General features: G+C 49.4%; 3 protein-coding genes across 4 annotated transcripts in view; 2 read left to right on the plus strand and 1 right to left on the minus strand.

Annotated features, from left to right (window-relative positions):
* The window catches only part of KCNAB1 (potassium voltage-gated channel subfamily A regulatory beta subunit 1), a 52,922-nt gene extending 33,195 nt beyond the window's left edge, over positions 1–19,727 (plus strand). For both annotated transcript variants that reach the window (XM_068405893.1, XM_068405894.1), the window contains exons 3-14: positions 3,884–3,921; positions 5,024–5,103; positions 5,783–5,827; positions 6,874–6,918; positions 7,390–7,433; positions 9,781–9,867; positions 13,080–13,165; positions 13,966–14,086; positions 15,003–15,097; positions 16,353–16,473; positions 17,558–17,646; positions 18,292–19,727. In XM_068405893.1, coding sequence (XP_068261994.1) covers positions 3,884–3,921; positions 5,024–5,103; positions 5,783–5,827; positions 6,874–6,918; positions 7,390–7,433; positions 9,781–9,867; positions 13,080–13,165; positions 13,966–14,086; positions 15,003–15,097; positions 16,353–16,473; positions 17,558–17,646; positions 18,292–18,381 — 941 coding nt within the window. In that variant the 3' untranslated portion in view covers positions 18,382–19,727. The remainder of the gene's footprint in view (positions 1–3,883; positions 3,922–5,023; positions 5,104–5,782; positions 5,828–6,873; positions 6,919–7,389; positions 7,434–9,780; positions 9,868–13,079; positions 13,166–13,965; positions 14,087–15,002; positions 15,098–16,352; positions 16,474–17,557; positions 17,647–18,291) is intronic.
* Positions 19,728–21,467: 1,740 nt separating this feature from the next.
* SSR3 (signal sequence receptor subunit 3) lies at positions 21,468–24,749 on the minus strand. The gene is made up of 5 exons (XM_068405761.1): positions 24,562–24,749; positions 23,741–23,867; positions 23,226–23,324; positions 22,691–22,822; positions 21,468–22,019 (listed from the first exon to the last, which is right to left on the minus strand). Exons 1-5 carry the CDS (start codon positions 24,698–24,700, stop codon positions 21,953–21,955), a joined length of 564 nt encoding a protein of 187 aa, XP_068261862.1. The 5' UTR covers positions 24,701–24,749; the 3' UTR covers positions 21,468–21,952.
* Positions 24,750–24,888: 139 nt separating this feature from the next.
* Positions 24,889–25,221, plus strand: part of TIPARP (TCDD inducible poly(ADP-ribose) polymerase) — a 41,177-nt gene continuing 40,844 nt past the window's right edge. Inside the window, exon 1 of the mRNA XM_068406556.1 lies at positions 24,889–25,045. The gene's annotated coding sequence lies outside the window, so the exon portion shown is untranslated. The remainder of the gene's footprint in view (positions 25,046–25,221) is intronic.

Here is a 25,221-nt window from a genome sequence, read left to right on the forward strand (position 1 = left end):
TTATGGCAGCTGAACCGCTCACACGAAGAATGCTTAAAAGGACATATACGTATATATATATATATTTAAAAAAACTCCAAACACTGTAGAAAGGAGGAGGATGTTTTTCTCCCAGCAAGCGCTCTCCCGCGGTGCAAGGCTGGGGCATGAGGAGCGTGCAGCCCCCGGGGATGGATGCCCAGCTCTGCCAGGACCCCTCCAGCCCTGGGTTAAGGGGGGTCCTCATTCCCACGGGGCTCAGAGGTGCTGGCATGTGGAGGTGGAGGCACCAGTGCATCTTTAGGAGAGTGACTGGGTGTGCTGGGCTCCTGTGCCGCAGCCTCGGGGGCAGATGGGCGAGGACCTGGACTCTGCCTGCATTTGCCCGCTGTGGCCATGGGCACCCCTTCCAGCTCCCTGCTCTGTCCCATCCTCGTGCTGGTTGTGCTCATGGGGCAGGTGCCCCGTGACAACTACCTGAAGGGAAGTTGTAGCGCAGTGGGAGTCGGCCTCTTCTCCCAGGCAACCAGCGATAGGACAAGAGGACACAGCCTCAAGCTTGGCCAGGGGAGGTTCAGGTTGGACATTAGGAAGCATTTCTTCTCAGCAAGGGTCATTAGCCATTGGAAGGGGCTGCCCAGGGAGGTGGTGGAGTCACCATCTCTGGAGGGGTTTAAGAAAAGACTGGACATGGCACTTAGTGCCCTGGTCTAGTTGCCATGGTGGTGTCAGGGCAATGGTTGGACTCGATGATCCCAGAGGGCTCTTCCAACCTCATTGATTCTGTGATTCTGTGGGTCAGCTCATTTTTTCCAACATGCTTTGAGATTTGATTTTAAAATAGAGTGAAATGTGAAAGTCACCCTGTATCACAAGTCATGTAAATAAGGCCCGTTCTGACAAGAGCAGCTCTTGTGGTTAAAATAGATCCAGGCTTTGAAAGGAGTTGTCTTATCTGGTGCAGAGATTTTATTTTTTTACCCTTACAGTTCACCAAGAACTAATGTTTTTGTGGTGGAGAAAAGCAATGGGAAGGACACAGCAGCAGGAAAAAAATGTTTTGCAGAGCTTTTCTTTAATTTCAAGCATGTGGAACTGCAGCCGCATCTAAATATATTGAGCTTTTGTGAGCGCAGCTGCCAGGGATAAGTGGGGGATGAGGAAGGAGCCAGTGGCTGCTCTGGGCAAGGCTCGGGGAGAGTGGCTGGGCATCTCGGCCAGTTCCACCAGCAGTGAGCCCTGCAGGAACTGGGGACAGGGGACCTGGGAAGCCCGGAATCCAGTTGCCACCTTCTCTTGAAGGGACAGGTATTGCAGTCTACAGCTACCTGAAGGGAGGTTGTAGTGGAGTGGGAGTCGGCCTCTTCTCCCAGGCAACCAGTGCTAGGACAAGAGGACACAGCCTCAAGCTTGGCCAGGGGAGGTTCAGCTTGGACATTAGGAAGCATTTCTTCTCAGCAAGGGTCATTAGCCATTGGAAGGGGCTGCCCAGGGAGGTGGTGGAGTCACCATCTCTGGAGGGGTTTAAGAAAAGCCTGGACATGGCACTTAGTGCCCTGGTCTAGTTGCCATGGTGGTGTCAGGGCAATGGTTGGACTCGATGATCCCAGAGGGCTCTTCCAACCTGATTGATTCTGTGATTCTTTGTGATATTTCTGTGGGGCAGCTCGTCCTCCCCCTGCTGCAGAGCCATCGGGTGCCTGCCTCGGGTGCTGCTTGTATGACTCTCCTAAGCAGCTTCTCTTTCGCAGTTCCCTAAAAGATAAATGTCTTTCCCCAAATTCTCTGCAGCATGAAAATCTAATTTAAGGTGTACTACAGTTTCTGAAGGCTCAGCAACCCTCCCTAAAAGCCTTCCCAAACCTCATGAGGTGGGAGGGTTCTTCATCCCGCGGGATAGAAAAGCGAGCAGGGAAAGACAGGCAGCAGGATGGAAATCAACGTGTGCCCTTTAATTACATCACTGTCCAATTAATTCATTTGCTGGGTGCCGATTGCAGTGTGTAAAGCGTGGTCAGAGGGTGTGTTAGCAGTGGGCGTTGCAAGGAAAGGCGTTTGGGAAGGGTGGCTGTGACAGCGTGAGCGTCGCTGCCAGACCCCCCGCTGGGGCCGGGACCATCCTGCTGGGCTGAGCCCCCCTGGGACCCAGCACCCTGGTGCTGAGCCCTGCTCTGTCTGGGCCTTCCCCTCCTCCTCTGGGCGAGCCAACACCAGGCCAGGTTTTAATTGAGGAATTTTAGTAGTCAAAGCCTGGGCAGAGGCACGGGCTGGCGTGAGGCCCTTTCCGTGCTGCTGGCGCTGAAATGTGGCTGCAATGCTGGGGGAAAAAAACAAGGTCACGTTTTTCTTGTAGTTAATTCAGAGCAAATCCTGCCTGTGGAGGCTGCCTGTTGGCTTTTAGAAAATATTGAGACAGCCTCCAACGAGGTGATTAGCCCCGACTCCAAGGAAACGAGCAGCAGGGGGAAACCAGCCATCCCAAAACCCAATTTGATGTACAAAAGCACAGAATAAACCTTCCAAAACGAGCGGCCACCAGCAGCATACCCCGAGCTCACAATCGGGTACGAAAATAGATGTTTTCTGCTGTTGCCCCTCGGTCGCTTTGCTCTGGGGAAAAGCTTTTGCAAATCTGGCAGGTAAGAGAAACGTAAGCCCAGAGGTCCGTGGTCCCAGGACGGTGGTGAAGGGGTCCGGTCTGGCTGGTGGCTCGAGCGCCAGCCCAGCCCCACGAGCCAGGTCTCCCCGTGGCATCGTCCTTGCTGGGAGCAAGCCAGGATAAAGCTGTGCTGGCAGGAGGTGAAGCGGTGGCTCTTGGCCAGGAACCCTTTGTTTCCTGCAGAGGTGACACATCTGCTGGCAGGGCCATCACTGAGCGGTGGATTTTGCATCAGCAAATAACCCAGCAGTAATTACACCTTGCCAGGCTCTGGGGTGTGATGGAAATGGAGCCAAATCTGGTGTTAATACAGAAATTCCCCCGTTGAAGGTGGGGATATCCAGCTGGGAAATGGCTTTCCAGTGCGAGGGAACAACGTGGCAGGTGAGGAGCAGGAGCAGGAGGTGTCCTGTTGTGGGCCCCGCACTTCAAGAAAGATGTTGAGGTGTTGGAGCGAGTCCAGAGGAGGGCGACCAAGCTGGTGAAGGGTCTGGAGGGTCTGACCTCCGAGGAACGGCTGAGGGAGCTGGGGGTGTTTAGCCTGGAGAAGAGGAGGCTCAGAGGTGACCTTAGTGCAGTCTACAACTACCTGAAGGGAGGTTGTAGCAGAGTGGGAGTCGGGCTCTTCTCCCAGGCAACCAGCGATAGGACAAGAGGACACAGCCTCAAGCTTGGCCAGGGGAGGTTCAGGTTGGACATTAGGAAGCATTTCTTCTCAGCAAAGGTCATTAGCCACTGGAAGGGGCTGCCCAGGGAGGTGGTGGAGTCACCATCTCTGGAGGGGTTTAAGAAAAGCCTGGACATGGCACTTAGTGCCCTGGTCTAGTTGCCATGGTGGTGTCAGGGCAATGGTTGGACTCGATGATCCCAGAGGGCTCTTCCCACCTGGTTGATTCTGTGAAATACTTCAGATTTTTTTTTCTAGTTTTGACTAGAAGGAGTTTCGTTCCCCAAATGACTCGTTTCTGCAGCATCACAAATTTTTTTTCTAATTTGTCAAATTGAAGCTTTGGAAAACAAACTCAGTTTTGGGAAGAGCTTCAGATTTCAACAAATCGATGCATTTTGGCAGTGGAGGATCTTACTGGCGCTCCCCTGCACGGGTTCATGTGCCAGCCCTGGGGCCACCTGGGCCAGCTAACCCTGTTTTTAACCCTTTTAATCCCAAGGAGCTTGAATTTTGGTAGAGCAAATTTTTTGTTGGGAAAACCCTCTCGTAGTAACGGATTATTTTGTTCTTTCTAGGGACATGGGTCACTTTTGGAGGTCAAATCTCAGACGAGGTAAGTAATGCTCGGTGTAAGTATAACACATGAAATAAAAACCGATGTGAGATATTTTTAAAGGAAACCATGGCTACTGAAATCAGAGGAGCCTGTTCCTCTTGAGGAAATGGCAGAGAGTTACTACGCAAAGCTTGTGCTTCTGCCACATGAGCCTTAATGAATCTGACATTTCCAGAGACCAACTTTAATGAAATCCCCCCCATCTATCCCATAATGCGATCCCCTTTTCCACGCAGATTGGAGTGATATTTCCTCCTTCCCTTTGGCAGTGGCACCGTCCCTGGAGCAGAAATTGGAAACTACTTTTGCATCATGTGCGTAGTCACCACAGTCACCAACACAAGGTCCCAGCTTACCAGGAGCTGCCTGGTGATTTTTTTTACCTAATAAGATGAAACAAACTAAAACGAGCTTGGGTTTCCTACACACTCTTGTCCATACCAGATGGCTTTTAATTTTTGGTTAATGACCCTCCTGAGTGCAGGGCAGCAGGTGGGTTTCCTTCTGCATTGGGTCCACTGTGGATGCTGGTCATCAAAGGGAGAGCACCCTCCTGCTGTCTTTCCCAGAAACCCCAAAATAACTTTTGCAGAAGGGAAGCGGCCCAGGAGTCTGAATTCAAAGGTTTTTTTTCTTTTTTAAGTCCCTTGATCTTTGGTGGCATTTCTCCTGCTGCTGGAAGACTGCTGAGTTCGTGCCTGTTCCCTGGTGGTGCAGGCTGGCTTGGAACAAGGCGGCTGGTTAAACTCTTACCATGGAAATATCCTTTCTGTATTAAACCCCACATGTTTGCAGAGTATCTTGTATAACCCTAATTAAATCCTTGGCCGCTTTCCTATTGGAAAGCCCAGGACTTTCCTATGAGAAGAGATTAATTCCTCTCAGGATCCAAGGGAAGTTGATGTAAATCTGTGCTTTGGCGCTTCTTGGGCCAGCGCAGGAACCCCTGGGTGCGCTACCAGAGGGTCTCACCCCCGGGCAGGGGATGCCAACACCCCTCCCAGCCCTGCTGAAGCCCCTTTGCTGCACCTTCAGGGGCTTTTCCCAGTGTGGGAAAGTGTTTTCCCACCCCTCACCTCTCCATCTCTGCTTCCCCGAGGTGGCCGAGCAGCTGATGACCATCGCCTACGAGAGCGGCGTCAACCTCTTCGACACGGCCGAGGTGTACGCGGCCGGCAAGTGAGTGCCCAGCATCCTGCCCTGGGGTCCCTGCGCCTGGCTCTGCTCCTCCCCGTGTCACAGTCACGATGTGCAGAGCTGGGGTGGTGCTTGGGAATCCTCCTGCTCCATGAGGGGCACAGAAAAATGGAAGCCAAAGCCCTTTGCACCCAGCCGGAGCCTGAAATGTGTCACTCGTGCCACTTGCTGTTGGCACAGGGAGAAAAATGTCCTGAATAAATGAGCAGTCGGCGTGCATTTAATGGTGACGGATGGCCCGTGCCAGGGACAGCTCCCGGCGCGGGGAACCGCTCTGGCTGCAGCAGAGCTGCTGCTCTTAGTGCTGCTGCAGGACTGGGAAAAGGAGTATCCAGCCGTAATATGTTGGACCTGATTGATACGGCTTTGTTACCTTGGTGTAAAAGGTGGGTAGGGACGTGGCATCCCTGGCGTGGGGACAACGCGGCTGTGCTTCCCAGAGCAGGTCAAGCAGGCGCAGGGCATGGGGGTGCAGGTCCGTCCCCATGGCAGCGGGTGGACGAGGTGCTTTGTACTGATGGAGGGGACCCATCCCAGGTGGTGCTGGGTCACCCAGGGAGGGGAGAGCAGCACGGGGTGGCTGTGCCTGGGGACCCGGGGCGGGTGGCAGCCACGATGGTGGTACCCGGTGATGAGCATCCTCCTGCTCTCTCTCTCACAGGGCTGAGGTCATCCTGGGGAACATCCTGAAGAAGAAGGGCTGGAGGTACGGTACCGCCGGCTGGAGCTCCCCGCCACCCCCAAACCTGTGGGACCCCCAGGAGGGTCCTACTGGGCTTTATAAATGATGCTGGACCAGGAGTGAGTCCTGCTCTTCCAGGCAGGGCCGGGAGGTCGCACATGTGATGAGCAGCCAGACCTTTCAGGTGCCAAATAAAAACGCTCTCCTGGGTTTTTGGGAGCACACACCAGCTTCATGCAGCTGTGACCACCAGCCTGTGGTGCTGCCTCAACTGTGGCACGAGACATCGTCTCTGTGCGTGGCACAGCTCACATGGCTCCTGGCCGATCCCCCATCGTTGCCACGCGCAGCGTGTCCAGACGGGTGATGTGTGCCTTGGTGTCCTTATCTGCATGTGTTAAAGATGCAAAGCTGTGATGGGTCTTCATCTCAGGTAGCCTGGTAGGAGATGATACCTAATTTAAATGATGCACATTAGCATATGTCGAGTAGTTTTTAAGAGCATTTACATAATCTTTAAAGACCTCCCATGAGTGTCACATCCAGCCTTCAACTGAAGAATGGGTTCTTGTAGTGCTCTCTCCAAAACCAGTATCCCCTGTGTTAGGGGGTGGGTAGTCAGGAAGAAATGTTCTGGGTACTGTGGAAGAAAAAAATTGAGTCATGTCTAGCAAAAGCTGGAGAAATTGTGTTGTACACGTACAGTTCTGCAGTGAGGTAGTTTGCAGATGATAAATCTTTGATTTAATGTAGCGATAGGACAAGAGGACACAGCCTCAAGCTTGGCCAGGGGAGGTTCAGGTTGGACATTAGGAAGCATTTCTTCTCAGCAAGGGTCATTAGCCATTGGAAGGGGCTGCCCAGGGAGGTGGTGGAGTCACCATCTCTGGAGGGGTTTAAGAAAAGCCTGGACATGGCACTTAGTGCCCTGGTCTAGTTGCCATGGTGGTGTCAGGGCAATGGTTGGACTCGATGATCCCAGAGGGCTCTTCCAACCTCATTGGTTCTGTGATTCCCTTACCTGGGTTGTAATTTTTTTGGTAATAATAATTTCTCTGTTGTGTTTGCAGGAGGTCCAGTCTGGTCATAACCACAAAACTGTACTGGGGTGGCAAGTAAGTCTCACGGTTCCGCGTAACGGGGTTTGCTGCTGCGTGTGTGTCCCATGATGGCACCTGGGAGGGGTGGTTGGTTGCTGTCATTTTCCTTCTCACTTTGCCCAGTGTTTTAAGGAGTTGGAGCCTGGCAGAGGTGGCACCCCACAGACACTGGTGAAGCTTTTTCCACCATGTTTCAGAAAAGCTTCAGGACTGAAACAGAACACATTTCAAATGGAAAGATCAAAGTTATCTTGTTCCATCCCAGAACACACAAAGTTAAAGAAATTAACTTTAAAGAAATTAACTTCCCTGGGAAGAGGCCCCAGGAGCTGTAACCAGCTGTGTGAAGGCTGCTGGCTCTGAAATCACAGACGATGTCAACGCAGCCCCGGTGCTGGGCTGTTTAAACCACGACACAAACCCAGCTCTCCCCCCCTGTCAGCACCTCAGCCCCCTGACAGCCGTGCTCCTGTTTTCCCTTTGCAGAGCTGAAACGGAGAGAGGGCTTTCGAGGAAACACATCATCGAAGGTACGTGTTGCATAGGGCAGGGGCCCGGCTGTGCCCGAGTGCCCCAGTGTGGGCACAGGGGGATGCAGCCAGCCAGATCCTGGGGCAAACGCTTTCCTGTGAGCCAGGTCTGCTGGACCACACCTTGAAACCTGTGTCCAGTTCTGGGCCCTGCACTTCAAGAAAGATGTTGAGGTGTTGGAGCGAGTGCAGAGGAGGGCGACCAAGCTGGGGAAGGGTCTGGAGGGTCTGACCTCTGAGGAACGGCTGAGGGAGCTGGGGGTGTTTAGCCTGGAGAAGAGGAGGCTCAGAGGTGACCTTAGTGCAGTCTACAACTACCTGAAGGGAGGTTGGAGCGCAGTGGGAGTCGGCCTCTTCTCCCAGGCAACCAGCGACAGGACAAGAGGACACAGCCTCAAGCTTTGCCAGGGGAGGGTCAGGTTGGACATTAGGAAGCATTTCTTCTCAGCAAGGGTCATTAGCCATTGGAAGGGGCTGCCCAGGGAGGTGGTGGAGTCACCATCTCTGGAGGGGTTTAAGAAAAGCCTGGCCATGGCACTTAGTGCCCTGGTCTAGTCGACATGGTGGTGTCAGGGCAATGGTTGGACTCGATGAGCCCAGAGGGCTCTTCCAACCTCATTGATTGAGTTTGGTGGTACAGGGGGGACCAGCCTGTATGCTTTGGTCCTGGCTTGTCAGAAGGCATCGTCTGTCTGCAAAACATCAGGTTTGCCCCCCCAGAAATGGCAGCTTTGACTTGCATTTGGCCATTCCCCAAAAGGACTGTCAAGTGCTGGCACAGGCTACCCAGGGCAGTGGTGGAGTCCCCATCCCTGGAGGGATTCAAAAGCCGTGTAGATGTGGTGCTGAGGGACACGGGTTAGTGGTAGGCTTGGCAGTGCTGGGTTAATGGTTGGACTCGATGATCTCAAAGGTCCTTTCCAACCCAAATGATTCTGTGATTTGCGTGTTTTATCACCAGAATCTGCACCGGCCCATTTGTCACAACTCACAACTTTCAGCAACCTCCATTTGTTCTGTATACGTTAGAACATAGACTATACAGAAAATACTACTACTGTATTGCCCTCCCTGGGGTGTGGGTTTGGCCATCCTCCATCTCAGAGCAGCTATTTCGCAGTCCCAGGGAGCATCACCACAGCATGGGCAGTTTTGCCTCATAGTAACCAGCTCGTGCGTCTGGGATTGTCCTGGCAAGTTCTCATTAATTAGTATTTACAGAATTCAGCTATGTGGGGATATGACTTTTTCATTAAGGTAATGCTGGAGAAAGTTTTCTAGCAACATTTTATTGAACTTTCGTTTGAATAGTGTGTGTGGTGGTGGTGTCATGAGGTGGTTTCCTGGCTGCTGGTGGCACTAGACCCAGAAGTGCTCACGGGCCATCCAAACCCATCCATTTTCCATTTTTTGTGGAGCTATTTCATGAAATGATAAAAAAATGCTGGCAGCAGTTGAAATAACTTCACAGAACACACATCAAATAATGTTAAGGTCAATGTTAGCTATTTTCTATAAATACATTTGGCAAAAATGGCCTTTTTTCATCCCAAAACTCAGCGAATGTTTTCCGACTGCTCTATTTTGGCTCATTCTTCATGAACACTCATAAAAACGTTTTGCTCCTGGGGGGATTCATAGAAAATAAGTGTTTGAAATCCTCTCCTCTCTCTCACACACACACACGTAGGCTTTTGATGCCATCTCCCATCAGCTCCTCGCAGAGAAGCTGGTGAAGCCTGGGCAGTCCTGGACTGCAGCTGCGAAGCAGAACCATGTCTTGCTCTGCCAACCCAACGAGTTGGTGGGCACGGCTTGGTGACCCTGCAGAGAGGGCAAAGCCCTCTGTGGGGCTGTACCTGCTCCTCGTGGCACATCTAACCATGTGCCACCATCCTCCCATCCAGGACTGCGTTTCTGGAAGGTCCCCCTGGGGCTTCGTTAGGTGGGACAGGACCGAGGCGACGTGCCCTGGGACATAATTCAGATTAAATTACCTCCAAAGCGGAGCGCTGAGGTCAATCCCTGGCAGCTGCCTCCTGATGGGCTGACCATGGGCACGCTTGGTAACCAGTATCTGTTCCAATCCCAATCTCAGCGTAATTGGAAAATAAACCCAATTCTTGTGGAGGGGGGACTCTGCATGTGGCCATACTGGTGTTTTCTTCTTATGGAGCATCCTTCTTGTATGCTCTACGGCTGTGTACGTAGGTGCTATGTATACAAGCACACCGAGCTCTGGTTTAGCCCTAATGTTGGCTCTGGTTTGTATGGTTGAGCTCCATGCCACCACACCCCTACCTCCCTCTGACCATCCAGGCTCTTGTCTCTGCTTTGCCGTTCCCAGGGCTAAAGGCTTCTCTCCAGAGGCTGCAGCTGGAGTACGTGGATGTCGTCTTCGCCAATCGGCCAGACAATAACACCCCCATGGAAGGTTAGTGGAAGCTCACATTAAAGGTTTTAACGTGACTGATCCTGGCTTGCAGGCTTAGACTGATGATGGTAGGAAATGAAAACAAATTTTTATTAAATATTCATGTGGGGCAGCTTAAATATGAAATATGTCATTTGTGATATCCTGGAGCTCTATATATTTACACTTCAGTGCAATGAATTTGTACCTCTTGGGAGGATGCTGAGGTGTTGGAGAGAGTCCAGAGGAGGGTGACCAAGCTGATGAAGGGTCTGGAGGGTCTGACCTACGAGGAACGGCTGAGGGAGCTGGGGGTGTTTAGCCTGGAGAAGAGGAGGCTCAGAGGTGACCTTAGTGCAGTCTACAACTACCTGAAGGGAGGTTGTAGTGGAGAGGGAGTTGGCCTCTTCTCCCAGGCAACTAGTGATAGGACAAGAGGACACAGCCATTCGCACTGTGGCAACAGATTAGCTTCACAGCTAAACAAGAACCAGCAAGAAGACAGACTTGCAGGCTGCAGAAGCTGTCATAGATGTGTACACCTAAATCAAACCAACCTGGAGCTTGACAGGCCCCTCTGAAGCTCTTGGCTTGACTTTCAGTGGTTGTGACACCAGTTTTCCTAAGGAATGTGGGGCTGTGTGACCCAGCACCAACCCTGGATGGATGGAGGATGGATGGAGGATGGATGGAGGATGGATGGAGGATGGATGGAGGATGGATGGATGGTGGTACCACTGCCCCAGCTGACCAGCGCTGGCAGCTCTGGGCTCAGGGAACTGGCCTGGGATCTAGGACCAGTGCAGATTTTGCAGTAGCTGATGAGGTTGAGGAAGGTGCCACGTTGTATCCCAGAGGGAGAGGTGACCTCTCTGCTCAGTCGGTTGTCACCTAACGAGGCAGTGCAGGATGTATTTCGCGTGGCACAGCTGATCTTGGGCATTTACAGCTTTTAGGATGCTGCAGATAGTGCCAGCAGCGCTGGAGCTTGGCAGCGAGGTACAAACTGTGGTGCTTGGTGAGATCTTGAGCAGGGTAAAAATAGGGCTGTTTTTGTTATGAATGGGGTGGCGCTGACTCTTTCCGTGTACTTCATGCTTTTTTTATGGTTCACCTACTAAGCCACTTCTACCCCAGAGCATCTGCTGAACCATCTGCCGGTTCTGTGCTCTCTGGCACGCACAGTAAGTGCTGAGCTCCCTCCCCAAGCCGCACAATCCCCGCTCCCCCCCCGATGTGCTTGTGCTTTTCCCATGAACAAATAGCTGCTGCGGATGGAGAGCGATCCGTGGGTAACCTTAGAGTGTTCCCTGCTTGTGCTACTCATGCCAGCACGTGAGGGTCCTGCTCGAGGGAGTAAAGTGGTTGTATGCTGTGAGGTACAACCAAATAAAGGATGAACCTTGAATGTCCATTTGGCTTGTGGTGGGAGGCAGGTGAGGCAGCTCTGATGTCCCCCAGATGCCACGATGGGTGGCTGGGTGTCAGCAGGCGATGGAGAAACCCTCCCCCAGGCTGGGCACGGGCTGCCTGGGGACGTGTGGGTAACGGAGGGTGGAGAAGAGATGAGTTTAATACAGATTTCTTTGTTGTAGGTGGCCCTGGTCCCCAAAGCGGCAAGCAAGCAGGGAGGGGAGGTGGCACGGTTCCCATCAGGGAACTTTGAGCTACTGGAAAATTATTATTATGCTGCTTGAGGCTGTTTTCTGCATTTTGAAACATTCATTTATATTGAAAAAAAATCTCCCCTTCTTAAGTGATGCCATTTGTGCCGCCCAGCTGGCAGAGCGAGCGGTCTGGGCACACACTCTCACAAACCATCCCATTGCCACAGCCATGGGAGTGGGCTCTGGTGAACAAGGAGAGAGAGATATCTCTCTCTATATATATATATTATTTTTTTTCTGAGTTGACTTTAGTTTTTCCTGAAAGGAAAAGGTGGGAGAAATTAGAACAACCATGGACTGAAGTGTGTGAGAGGTGTATGATGAAATGCTTATCAAAACAAAAAGAAAAAGCAAACAATATCTGGCATTTGAACTCTAAACCCCTCAAGCCAACATTTCCCTGGAGAGGACATCCCCTGTTCAGGGGGCAGGCGGTGTCTCTGGTACAGCCCTTGGGGGTTATAAATGGAGACGTCACCATCTTTAGCTGCTTGTTGCTGCCTGCAGAGGAAATCTCACAATTCCAGCAAGATTGGCAGTGTAATCTCTGCTCTGCCAAGCTCCTTTTTTCTTTTTCCATAAATAGGATGAGAATCCTTATGATATAAAGGCTCTTGATGTTGAGACAGCGATGCCTGGATTGGTTGTCCAAGGCACACACCAAGGGATGCAATAAACACCCAGGGCCCCTCCGCGCAGCCCTGCCACCCACCAGAGCCCTTCACCGTGGTTCGGTGGCTCAGGAGCTCACGTGTGGGCACAGGCTGCTGGGCCCCTGCCCCTTCCCAAGGGGAGGGTGCACTGAGATGGGAGGTGGTAGCAGAGTGGGAGTTGGCCTCTTCTCCCAGGCAACCAGCGCTAGGACAAGAGGACACAGCCTCAAGCTTGGCCAGGGGAGGTTCAGGTTGGACATTAGGAAGCATTTCTTCTCAGCAAGGGTCATTAGCCATTGGAAGGGGCTGCCCAGGGAGGTGGTGGAGTCACCATCCTAATGTTCCTGGTGAAAAGAAGCAGGACCAGATACATGCTTTTAGTAAACAAATTTTAGAATAAATGTAATTTATCTTTTAGTTGATTTTTCCAACTGTGCTGCCCTCTTGTGTTAAATTTTAGAAGAAATACTGTCATAAGGCGGTGGGAGGCAACAGCCAGTTGGTAAAAGCAGTTTTTAAAAAACTGCAGGTCAGAAGTCTTTACATTCACACTGTTAATGCTCTTTCATCCGTGCTTGAGCACGAGAACACACCAGAAATAGTGTTCAATGCGAAGCTGCTCAGGCTTGTCAGCGTCCTTGGCATTTATAAGTGTCTTTGGGAGGATTCAGTGCTGAAAAATTGGCCTCTGTGCAGTTCTCATACTTTTTTCTCAGCAAGGGTCATTAGCCATTGGAAGGGGCTGCCCAGGGAGGTGGTGGAGTCACCATCTCTGGAGGGGTTTAAGAAAAGCCTGGACATGGCACTTAGTGCCCTGGTCTAGTTGCCATGGTGGTGTCAGGGCAATGGTTGGACTCGATGATCCCAGAGGGCTCTTCCAACCTCATTGACTGATTCTTTTCTCCTCCTTTAGAAATTGTCCGAGCGATGACCCATGTGATAAACCAGGGCATGGCGATGTACTGGGGGACGTCGCGCTGGAGCGCTATGGAGATCATGGTAAAGGGGGTTTTAAGGAACACGGTGACACTCAGCAATTCTGCTGAAAGCCACGCTGGGGGCTGAGCCACAAGCGTGTGTCTGGGCTGGGGACGTTTGTGTTTTACTCCATCCAGCATCTGTTCACCCAAAATAATTTTAAAACCTGTTCTGTAATGAGCCTGATGTTGATTAGGAGAAGATGGGCTGATCTAGTGGTTTGGGTGTCTTGGCTCGTTTAATGGGGGTTGTTTCATTTGGGTCTTATTTGGCTCATTTCAAGACTTCCAGTGAAGTGCCCGTGGCCACTGATGCCCTGTTTAAGACATGGCTCCCAGTAGCAGCTCCGTGACCCATGGGACTGTTGGAGCTGCTGCGGTGGGGACAGTCCCTGCGCAGGGAAGAAGCCCCCCGGGTGGCACCGCTCTGTGCGTGTCCCATCCAGGGGTGCAGATGGGAAACAGCCCTGCTTGGCCACGGGGACCTCGTGACGGCTTTACCTGAAAAACCCCAGACTGGGGGACCAGCGTCCTCACAGCTTGTCCTTGACGCTTTGTCAGAACCATTTGTTGTTGCCCAGAGAGGTGGTAGATGCCCCATCCCTGGAAACGTTCAAGGTCAGGTTGGACGGGGCTTTGAGCAACCTGGTCTAGTTGAAGATGTCCCTGCACATTGCAGGGGGTTGGACGAGGTGACCTGTGTGGCCTTGCTAAGGGACAGCAAAACTTCATTGGCACTCAAGGAGCGTTGGCTGGTAGGTTATGGCCCGCGAGATGCTTTTACTCAATGAATTATTTCATCTACTGCTTTCTCTTCTCCAGGAAGCCTACTCGGTAGCCAGGCAGTTCAACATGATACCACCCGTGTGCGAACAAGCTGAATACCACCTTTTCCAGAGAGAGAAAGTGGAGGTTCAGCTGCCAGAATTATATCACAAAATCGGTGAGTTTGTGGCTGCTGTGCTGTTTGTAGAGAGAAACACGGAGCAGGGTGACCTGGGGCTCGAGATGGAACCAGTGCTCTCCTCCCCTGGCTCTGAAGGGCACAGACAAGTATCTATCTAATGACCTTAATGAAACAAGGGCTTACCCTGCCTCTGATCAAAATGGGTGTTAATTGCCGTGGCTGCTTCTTAACCCTTTGAGACCCACGTGGACCATGTGGGTGCCACCTCTCCCCTGCACCAGTAGACACTGGTGCCTCCTCGTGCATCTCCTGCCGTGGTGTCCAGAGCAGCTGTGCTGAGGACCAGGCTGAGAGGGGCTGGGTGAGAGCTGGTGCCCCTGTCCAGCAGGGCCAGCACCAGGAGAAAGTGGTGCTGTAAGGGTGGGTGTAGGAGATACCTGGGCAGGAGTTCAGTAGTGACAGGACGAGGGGGAACGGTTTTAAACTGAAAGAGGGGAGATTTCGATTAGATCTTAGGAAGAAATTCTTTGCTGTGAGGGTGGTGAGACCCTGGCCCAGGTTGCCCAGAGAAGCTGTGGCTGCCCCCTCCCTGGCAGTGTTCAAGGCCAGGTTGGATGGGGCTGGGAGCAACCTGGGCTGGTGGAAGGTGTCCCTGCCCGTGGCAGGGGGTTGGAACTGGATGGTCTTTAAGGTCCCTTCCAACCCAAACCAGTCTGTGATTCTATACTTCGCTGCAGCAGGAGCCAGGATGGGGGGGTCTTGCAAGAAGGTTTTGGATGAATAAGCTGGCTGGGGTCTTCCAGGAAGATGCCGACTGAACATCACTGCCAGCGGCAACAGAAACAAGCAGCAATTGTTTAGCTTTTATTTTTTTTTAACCAAAAGTCTTATTTTTGATACAACTCTGATTTCTCCCAGTCCCCTAAAATCTCCGTCTCTGTCTTCTCTGCAGGGGTCGGAGCAATGACGTGGTCTCCACTAGCCTGTGGGATCATCTCAGGGAAATACGGCAACGGGGTCCCTGAAAGCTCGAGGGCTGCACTAAAGGTATTTTTTTGTTGCATGTTTGAGAAGTAGATGTGCTGCTTTTGTGAGGGCACTTGCCTCCTCCCACCATTATCCTGATTTTATTCTTACTGGGGGTTATGGGGTCTCCTCCCGTATCGTGCCTGTGGCAGATGTTATTTAATGGTTTGAAAAACAGCAGAGCATTAAAACATCATGGATTTGGGGGAAAAAACCCAACTAAAACAGTATTTAAGGTTCTGTATCAGCTGACAGGCAAATTCAATGCCTCCTGACAAGTGCCAGCAGACTGACATACGTCCCCGTGCTGGTTTTTGCTCTGCTTGGTGCTTTTTTAAAGGAAAGACACAGTCTACGCTGACTTCCTTACAAAGGGCAGTGTTTTCAAGCGGGTATTTCATTGCATTCGTGATTTTTTTTTTTCCAAAATAAAATATATTATTAATATTTGGTAAAAGCAGGTAGCGTTGCAGAGAGGGAGCCCAATTAAACTGATGAGAGTGAAGCAGAATCAAGTTTCAAATCTGGAGCTGGGAGAAGTGAAATCTCAGCTTTGTTTAATTAATTTTCTAATCTTGAATGGTAATAGTAAAGTATCTGAACCAAGATCAGATATTCTTGATTTTTTTTTTTTTTTTTGTGGGGTGGGGCGTCAAAATCCTCTAAAGTTGACGAATAGTTCACTTTTTTCCCACTTTGCAATGGGATCCAGTGGCCCAAAAATCACAGAATCACAGAATCAATCAGGTTGGAAGAGCCCTCTGGGATCATCGAGTCCAACCATTGCCCTGACACCACCATGGCAACTAGACCAGGGCACTAAGTGCCATGTCCAGTCTTGTCTTAAACCCCTCCAGAGATGGTGACTCCACCACCTCCCTGGGCAGCCCCTTCCAATGGCTAATGACCCTTGCTGAGAAGAAATGCTTCCTAATGTCCAACCTGAACCTCCCCTGGCCAAGCTTGAGGCTGTGTCCTCTTGTCCTGTCGCTGGTTGCCTGGGAGAAGAGGCCGACTCCCACTCCACTACAACCTCCCTAATAAAATAAAATGGAGGAGGTTCCAGGTTGCAGACCGAGTCCACCAGTTGCCTAAAGCCGGTGAGATACAGATGTAGGGTCTCCCAGGAGACACCCTGGTCCTGCCATGACTGCTTCAGGTAGCAAAGTGTTGTGTTACTCAGCCTCCGTTACCTCCTGCGTTGGGTCTGGCTTTTTAAGAGCTGTTAATTATTGCCTTAAAGCTAACAGTCAATCCCAATGTCGTTCACCTCCAGTGCTACCAGTGGCTGAAAGAGAAGATCGTAAGCGAGGAAGGCAGGAAGCAGCAGGTGAAGCTGAAGGACCTGTCGCCCATCGCCGAGCGCCTCGGGTGCACGCTGCCCCAGCTGGCCGTGGGTAGGTGATGGGATGGGGACGGACGTCACTGCAGACAAAGTTTGTGCCTTATGGGTTGTGGAGAGATGAGTGCAGGCAAAACCTTGTACAAACCCCTACAGCTACAGGTACTCTGTTGGTGCTGCCATCATTTAAGTGTCTGTGATGGTTGGGTAAATGGTAACGTGGAAAAAGATGCATCGACTTTCAAATAGGACAAAGTTTGGCCTTGTCTTTGTAGTATCTACAGATCTATTTTTTATTTAAAACATTTAAACAATGATTTACTATCAGGAGTTAAGGAACAAAATGCCCAAGACATGGAAAGGCTCAAGATGGGCAATGCAACACCCCGTTAGGAGAAGGCTAACGCATTTCGAGGAGCACAGCAGAAGAGCAAAACACAACACGCTGTAGGATATCGAAATGCTTGTGAGGTAACCCCTGGTCCGTTAGCCTCACACAAAATACTTTTTTTTTTTGAGGAGTAAAGTTAAAAATGACTTAAAATAATATTGTTTCCAGCATCATCACCAGGCTTTGACTGTCAAGAGGGCTGGTGTATCGTGGGCCACCCATGCGGGTCCAACCCCGACCTGCCTGTTCCTCTGAAGGGTCCCTCCCCGAGTGGAAGCCACTGGTTGTTCAGCGTGCTGGGCTGACAGACATAAGAGAATGCTACTTTTTAAGAGGAGTTGCTTTATTTTGGGTTTTTTGGGGTTTTTTTTTTTTTTAAAACAATTATCTTTGTGTTGCTGAGAGCCAAGGCTGGAAAGTCCCACCCACGTCTGTTAGAAAAACGATCCCCAGTTCAAACAGCCAAGAGGTGAATCCCTGTGATTAGTGATAGGTAAAAACCAAACCCTGCAATTAACTGCTGGACCAGGGGCCAGGCTCGAAGGGGATGCTGGAAGACCTGCTGTATGGTTTATCTGACCCACACATCTCCTTCCTGGTAGTGCCAGAGGAGTCAAGTGAAGGTTGAGACAAATAATGTTGATGTTGTTTTTCAAATAGAGACAGAAGCTCTGACAGATATTAGGATCTGGAGTAACGCCGTGTCATGAAGCCCACGTTCCTGACCATCTTGTGCCTTTATTCCCAGCATGGTGCCTGAGAAATGAGGGGGTGAGCTCCGTTCTCCTCGGATCCTCCAACCCAGAGCAGCTGATCGAGAACCTGGGAGCCATACAGGCAAGTGCAGGCGGTGGTGGCATCTCCCCAGAGGCGGGGGGTCAGCTACTGCCCAGCTCCCCGTGGGGGTAACACCAGCACACCTTGAGACTGGCACCCTCCTTCTCTTAATGTAGTTGTAATAGTTGGCATTTTGTTTCAGGCATCTTCCAGTTGTAATTACACGCGTTAATTAAGCAAACTATGGTGCATCACCATAACTTACAGCCATTTGTGGTAGTTATAGAGGTATCCAGCAACAAGAGGGTGGCATCAGCAGGTTTAACGTAACTGGAAAAGAAAGTGACACGATTCCAGGACGCCTTGTGATATATTCTGTGCCAAATCTCCCACGGGGCACATGTCACTTGCATCCACCTTAATTATTTGCTGTTGCTTTTCACAAGAGCTGCCTCTGATGTTCTTGCCACCAGCTTGCTTCCCACTGCAGCCGAGCAAGATGAAGTTTAGGAGCACTTCTGTGATTCTCTCATAAGATAAAGATACTACAGTAGTTTTTCCTTTAAGGGAGAAAGGTATTAGATGAATGTTTAAATATCTGTCACAAAAAACCCAGGGGAAACATTATTTGATAAAATCTAGATTTAAATTTAGAAAAATCATTAATGGAAGCGTGATTAAACATCAGTTTTCTTCTACCCCTAGGTCCTTCCAAAGATGACATCCCATATTGTAAACGAAATAGATAATATTTTGGGAAACAAGCCCTACAGCAAGAAGGACTACAGATCATAATGCAATGCATGAATTCCCTGGACTGCATGGTCTGACAAGTGCTCTGTACAGAAGTACAGCCCCGAATCAATATCCAGTCATGAGAATCATTCAGCAGCTTGCTGCTCGGTGTCTACTGCCACTGGATCCTTCGAGATGTGTGCTGTTGCTACCAACCTGCAGTGAAATTTAAAAGCACAGTTGATCTCTCTTCTAACCAAGAATAACCTTGTATTTTCTTACCTTCGACTGAATTACTTTTACTTTACTCTTAGCACCTCATGCTTGTGCTGTGAAAAACACTTGTAAAGCAAAAAATAACTTATAACCTTCAGGTACTTGGTAATTAAAAGAAGGATGTACAGATCTATTTTTTCAATGAAGAAAAGCCAGATACAACTTAAGGTTTTAATAAAACCACATCTGGGAAATCTCAACTATAAACTTTCTTCAGGTTAACAGATAGAAGGGGCAAGCTCAAATTTTCTGTTTTCTTTTGTATGCTGAATATATGCTTTAGATTTCGTTTGTAGTTGAATAAAGGATGTGAGACAGAGAATTAGTTAGAAATTAGATAGCTCAACTCCTAACTATACAACTATTTCAGCTGTGGAGTGCTCCTGGGAGGTATTTCTGAGTACAGGCCAGAAGAGCACCCTTAGAAAACCCCAACACGCATGTCAGGTTAATACAAACAACGGCTGTCTGCAAAACTCTACACAAACCTTAAACCAAGAAAGCCATAAAATTATTGGGTTTTGCACCTATAGAAACCTGCCTCTACTTCTGCCTGCTTGTAGCCATAGCTATTGCAGATTTCAGTACTTATGAGCTTTTAAGGATATAAATACTTGCATATAACATATAGCTGCTGACAAATAGCAGAAAAAATCAGGTACGTACTTTGGAAGGTCACGTTTGCTTTAACTCGTTCTGGAATCGGGCATAAGTAAATGAATAGTATTTTTAAGACACATTTTGAACAGGTAGGGGTTTTTTTGTGAGCATTTCATCCCTCTCCAGGAGTTGATAGTAAGTATTTAGGTATTAATTTGCCCATCTCAAGAACCACGTCATATTTTACCATGAGTTTGCTTTGTAAATGATTTCAGTGAGTATTTCTCACCCGTACTGAATCACATACTTTGGGCATATACATACTTCCTAGGGCTACAGCTCTGTACAGTATTTGTAGGACCCTTGTATTCTAGTCCCCTTAACCCCAGGGTATCTGCAGAGAGTGCAGTGGGCCACGTGAACAGATACCAATACTCGAGTTGTCTTCTCCTGTATTTAATCCTGAGCTATGGTATGTGTGAATGAACTTAGCTGCTGTATATCCAGAAATGCAGTCTGACTTGGACTTCTGCTTGGACACAATAAAAGCATTTTGTGCATCTGATTTTATACTTCAGAGCCTTGTTACTAACAGCGAGACTGATTTTGGAACAGCAGTGGTTTATGTTGAAAATGGGTATGTGTCATTCCACAGGGAACCACTAACCTTCAGCTGTACCCAGGTCAGGTGAGGGACAATGACCTTGGGCCAGAGGAGTGGGTACAGCCAGGGAGCGAGGGGCTGGTCTGGCTGCACATCTTGGAGCAGGTACTTCTAGAAGTTAGTCTCCTGAGGCAGACATCAGTTGTATTGGAAGGGGCTGCCCAGGGAGGTGGTGGAGTCACCATCTCTGGAGGGGTTTAAGAAAAGCCTGGACATGGCACTTAGTGCCCTGGTCTAGTTGACAGGGTGGTGTCAGGGCAATGGTTGGACTCGATGATCCCAGAGGGCTCTTCCAACCTGATTGATCCTGTGATTATACTGAAGAAACTCGGGTGCAGCTTGTAGTGGGGATTGCAAGAGAAAAACCAACCAACCTCAGAAGCAAACAAAAATTAAAAACAGAAACAAAAAAAACCCCAGCACTTTTCTGTGAAGTCATCCACAGAAAAGACGAGGCTTTCTGTAGAAAACAACCCACCCACCCACCTGCTTTTGTTTCAGGCTGCCAGTGCTGCAAAGTTCTCTCTGTCCAGAAAAATTCTGACACGCACTACGCTCCAGGCCTCGGCAACTGTCAATACCAAAAAACTAAGGTAAGATGAAAAGCTGTTAATAAAAAGACTCAGTGAAGTGATAGTAATAGCAGAAGAAAGTGCTGCTTCACATCACTTTTTGCTAGATGGCAGATTTCCTGGAAAATATGCCTGCCACCTTCCAAAGCACCTGACAGGGCAGTCTTACCCCTACCACTGCTGACAGGTAAAATGAGTGTATTGGCATTGTCTGCTCACGTGCCTGAATTTAAGTACTGTGTACTTTTAGTAGGAACTGAGCCAATCAGCACTGACCAGCAAAACAGCAACGGGCAAGTCCTGCTGCTTACAGAGCAATCAACTCATCCCAAAGGATGCTAGAAGTGTTGTAAGTCAGCAGGCACTGGGTAATGAGGTAATAGTTTCTTGAGACTGTCCTGGTTGCAATTGTCAGAAAGAGATGTTACACTTCAGCATGCTCTGAGGCAAGCCAGATGTTCTGTCTCCTGCACTTCAGGATCTTCATTTTACTATATTTTACATGAATACAAATCTTATTGAAGTAAAGATTAGCAAAGTAACTGCTACATTAAATCTGATGATAAGCTCTCTTTCTGCCCTGTTTAGGATTCCAAGTCTGCAATGGCAGTATCTGTAACTTCTACAATGGCATTCCATTAACAGTAGTAGAGTTTAGCAATTAACTTAACAGCTGCTTTACTGACAGCATGAAAAAAAGGAAAAGGATTGTCTGATAAACCCATTATAAAAAGCCTGCTAAAGCATTTTTGTTAAGCTGTGCCAGGAAAACTGCCAGGGTTTTTTAATTATTTATGACTTTAAAGATTAATGGGGGGGTATATTCAAACCACTTCAAAAGCTCTTGTCTAAGAGGTTTAGGTTTTATCCTGACTCCAAGTTACTTAAAAAAACAGTATTTCCAATGAAAACAGTACATGTGGTGACTTGTAGAAAACTCCTCTCTTCTGGAAACAGAGTTGACAAACCTACACATGCTGCTTGCCCATGGAAATACCTATTTTTTAAAAAATTAAGAATGGAAATACAAGGCATTAAATGACAAAAAAAGCCTTTTTATTAAAACTTTTCAAGTTACAATGACAAATGGTGGCTTGTCACTTTTTATGATCAGTGAGTTTGGCTCTTACACCAGTCACCAAACTTACAGGGGAATGCTGCTACAGGTTGTAAGGACTTTGTACAGGTTTGTGCTGCTGTGTAGCAGCCCCTCACGGTGTACTTGTCTGACAGTGTCTAGTATCACACGTAGGCAGTGTCTCAGAAAGGTTATGTCTGGTAACTGCTCACCCACCACTTCCTTTCATTGCTTAGTACAAAAATTCATTAATGCAGTTATTGAGTAATACCATGTAAAGATACCAAAAGTAAATATAATTCAGTTTGGATTCAAACCCTCCCCCCCCATACCCTCAAGCAGTCATGCCATAAAAAAAATGTATTCCTATTCCACCCTTAAACTTTTGTATGGCAGTTGAACCCTCTCACAGAAATAAATTGGTGTGGGGTATTTTTTTGTCTACTTGGATCCTGTAGATAGCAGAGCAATCAGTCCAGATGAAGCACTTATAGAAAGAATATAGTTTCTGCAGGAAAAAGGTTAAGGACATATACTTGTAAAGATACCACTTTTGTACAGAACACTTAGTAGACAAGGAGTTAAATGGCCTTTCTCTGTAGGAGTTTTAAAATTGCAACATCATAACCTGAAACACAGCTTAAAATCAAAGTGTTAGCAGGACACTGGAATGTACTTAACCTCAAAATTCAGACACCCATAAAGTTTAGCCTGTTCTCTTAAAAGTAGTTATAAATACTGTTAAAGACCACAGATCTTCAACTAATATATGCTGCCCTGATTGGCAGTACTTAGTTACTTAAGTAACAAAAAATTTTACTTGTGAAGTTACTGAAACTGAACAATCCTGTAACGTAAGAGCACAGTGTTTCTGTAAGAACACAATTTCTGCCTCCTCATCCCACAATTACAATGGAAATGGCAAAGCCATAATAATTTCTGTGTATTGTCCAACTGATATCCTTAAAACATGTCGTGTCAGATGTTAAACTTTTATGTGAGTGGGAGTGGTTTGTTAATTTTTTTGTATTCTCTACTTTTATGTTGAAGTGTTTCTCAGCTGAGTTACTACAATGAACTGAACCTATCAACAATCTCACAACCCACACAACAAATACAGCTACTAATGACAAGCAGGAATGGGAGTCTGGTTGTTTCAAGTGCGGTAATAAAGGATACACAGTGGGGTTGAAATTCTTCAGCACAAAAAACGAAGCAATGATGACCAAGACGAGAAAGAGAGTATTGTTGTAGAAGATGGAAAAAGTTGTTGCTTCATAGTCTGCAACTTCATTTTTCTTCCACAGAATTCTAGGACCAAGTAGAGACGTTATTTCAGGCATATTTAAATCAATGCATATACTGGCACACCCACTGTTACGAAGTGATCAACACCCAGAGTGTAGTAAACCACATAGTGCTGCTCTTGTTATAGCCAGCTTCTAAAAGACAGAGAGCAGCAAGAACTACCAGTCACCTCATGAGTTAAAGACACTATGTACTATGCACTTAGAAGTGTCTTACGCTTGTTTTCCTACCAGGCACATCAAACCTGGCCCTTTGTAATCACACTTTTGGTGAGGTTCCAGCTGTTAGATGCTACCAGCGTGCCTGGCAAGCAGAAGGGAAGATCCAGATTTTGGCTACAAAGAGTTGACAGTTCATGTCCTTGTATTACAACAAAGGAGAGAAAGAAGAAAACAAAGAGGATTACCTTTCATCCTTCTCCTTACGAGACATCTTCCTATTGTCTGCCTCAGACAGCTTGCGAGTAACTTCTTTGGAAACAGCATCTTCTCTTTTCTGTGCTACTCTGTAGGAAACAGCACTTATGTTAAAGTTGAAAAAGGGGAAAAAAAAACCAACCCTGGGATTATAGGAAGTTGTATTTGCAGTGAAGAATAATACTTTGCCAAGACACTGAACAGTTTTGCCAAGTTGAAGGGACAAGTAATAATTAAATTACTAAAAGTATTAGTTAAACACAGTTTGTAGCAACATCCACTGAGAATGAAGGTACTTTTGCTACTTCACCATACTCTTAGCTGACAAGACCAGTCTACTCCACAATTACAAGAGAGATGACAAAACCAATTAGGAGATACTTCTATGTAAAATAGTTTTTGGTGTAACATTTCAGACGTTCTTATTCATAAGAAAATAGTTGTAAATGCTGGTTGTGTTAAACTATTAATAATAAAGCCTACTTCAAATAGCCACCAAACTTACTTGTGTTTGAGAACAAACTTGACATTCTTATACGCAAAAGCGACAAGATAGGTACTGATAAGGGTCATCACACTATACAGGACTGCAGACTGAACAAGATCCATATGCCATATCCTCCAGTAAAGCCCTTGAAGAAAAAAAAAAAAGACATTTTGAGTGGTTTCTGTCTCCAAAAAAAATGCCCCCGCAGGAGCCCTACGCAGCTTACTAGCTCTGTAACTGGGCACTGGCTCTGCCAGACCCAAGCCAGTTCCTGCAGAATTACCTGGGGGTCTCCGAACTGCATTAAAAAATACTTTCGAACAGAAATCTCTGCTTTGCTTTTAGCTGAAAGGGCCCTTATGAGACTATGTCCAAGCCGCTGAGCAGCAGTGCAGCCGGCCGGCAGCTGCAGGCAGCCCTCACGCTGACACGTCAGTGCTCCACCGGCAGCCCGTCCATCTTTACAAACCACACACCAACCACCCGCCCGCCGCTCCAAGCACGACCGGCTTCGAAGCTGGATCTAACACGGCACAGAGACACCCAAGTTAATCCCGCCTGGGGTCGGCTCGAAGCCAGCTAAGCCCGGGGCAAGGCGGGACGCAGCAGCGAGGGGACCCGCACCCGGCAGCGGGCCAGGAGCCCGAGGCGGGCTGCGGGGAGCCCCTGCTCCTCCTCGAGGCCTGCTGCTCCCCCTCGGGCCTACCGCTCCCCTCGAGGCCTGCTGCTCCCCTCGAGGCCTGCTGCTCCCCTCGAGGCCTGCTGCTCCCCCTCGGGCCTGCCGCTCCCCCCGCCTCAGAGCCCCCCCACCGCCTCCCCGGGCCGCCCCCGCCGCTCACAGATGGGGATGGCAGAGACGATGAAGGCGTTGCCGAAGAAGAGCGCGGAGGACTTGGCGGAGAGGTTGCGGCTGAAGTCCTGCAGGAGCAGATCCTCCTCCGACTGCTGCCGCCCGCCCGGGCCGCCCTTGGGAGCCATGGCGGAGCGCGGGCCCTGCCGCCGTCCGCGCGCCGCGACTGCTTCCGGGTCAGGCCGCCAGCGGGGCGGGGGCGGGCCCGGCGCGGGGCACTTCCGGGGCGCGGGGGCGCGAGCGCGGGCGGCGGGAAGGCGGCGGGAAGGCGGCGGGAAGGCGCCGCGCTCCCGGGCCCTCACGGCCGCTATGGCCGGTACAGCCGCTATGGCCGTTCCCCGGCCGCCCGCTGCAGAGGCCCTGAGGCGGCCGCTCTGTCTGTCGCCCGCCCCAATACGGCGGCACGGAGCCCCCGGCCGGCCGGCGCCGCGGCGCAGCCACGGGAGGCCGCCGGGTCGCGGTGCCTGAGGCGAGTGAGTACGGCTCGGGGGCGACCGGGAGCGGGTTGACTCGGGGCGGGAGCGAAGCAGTACCGGGAACCGGCGCGTTTCCCCGGCGTTTCGCTTACCCGGGACAAACCAGCTCCGTCTCCCGCGGGGCTGGTACAGCCGTCGGCCTGCGTTTGTGTTGTGCTTTTTTAACGCGTTCG

This window comes from Nyctibius grandis, chromosome 8 (genome assembly GCF_013368605.1).
Source record: "Nyctibius grandis isolate bNycGra1 chromosome 8, bNycGra1.pri, whole genome shotgun sequence".
Lineage (NCBI taxonomy): Eukaryota > Metazoa > Chordata > Aves > Nyctibiiformes > Nyctibiidae > Nyctibius > Nyctibius grandis.

What these genes read in the sequence shown, in the direction of transcription:
- SSR3 (XM_068405761.1), bottom strand. Translation starts at nt 24,700, where the DNA reads ATGGCTCCCAAGGGCGGCCCGGGCGGGCGGCAGCAGTCGGAGGAGGAT. An exon ending in CGTCTCTGCCATCCCCATCT is followed by an intron (nt 23,868 to 24,561) that starts GTGAGCGGCGGG and finishes TTTTTCTTCAAG; the next exon opens with GGCTTTACTGGAGGATATGG. An exon ending in AAGTTTGTTCTCAAACACAA is followed by an intron (nt 23,325 to 23,740) that starts GTAAGTTTGGTG and finishes TGTTTCCTACAG; the next exon opens with AGTAGCACAGAAAAGAGAAG.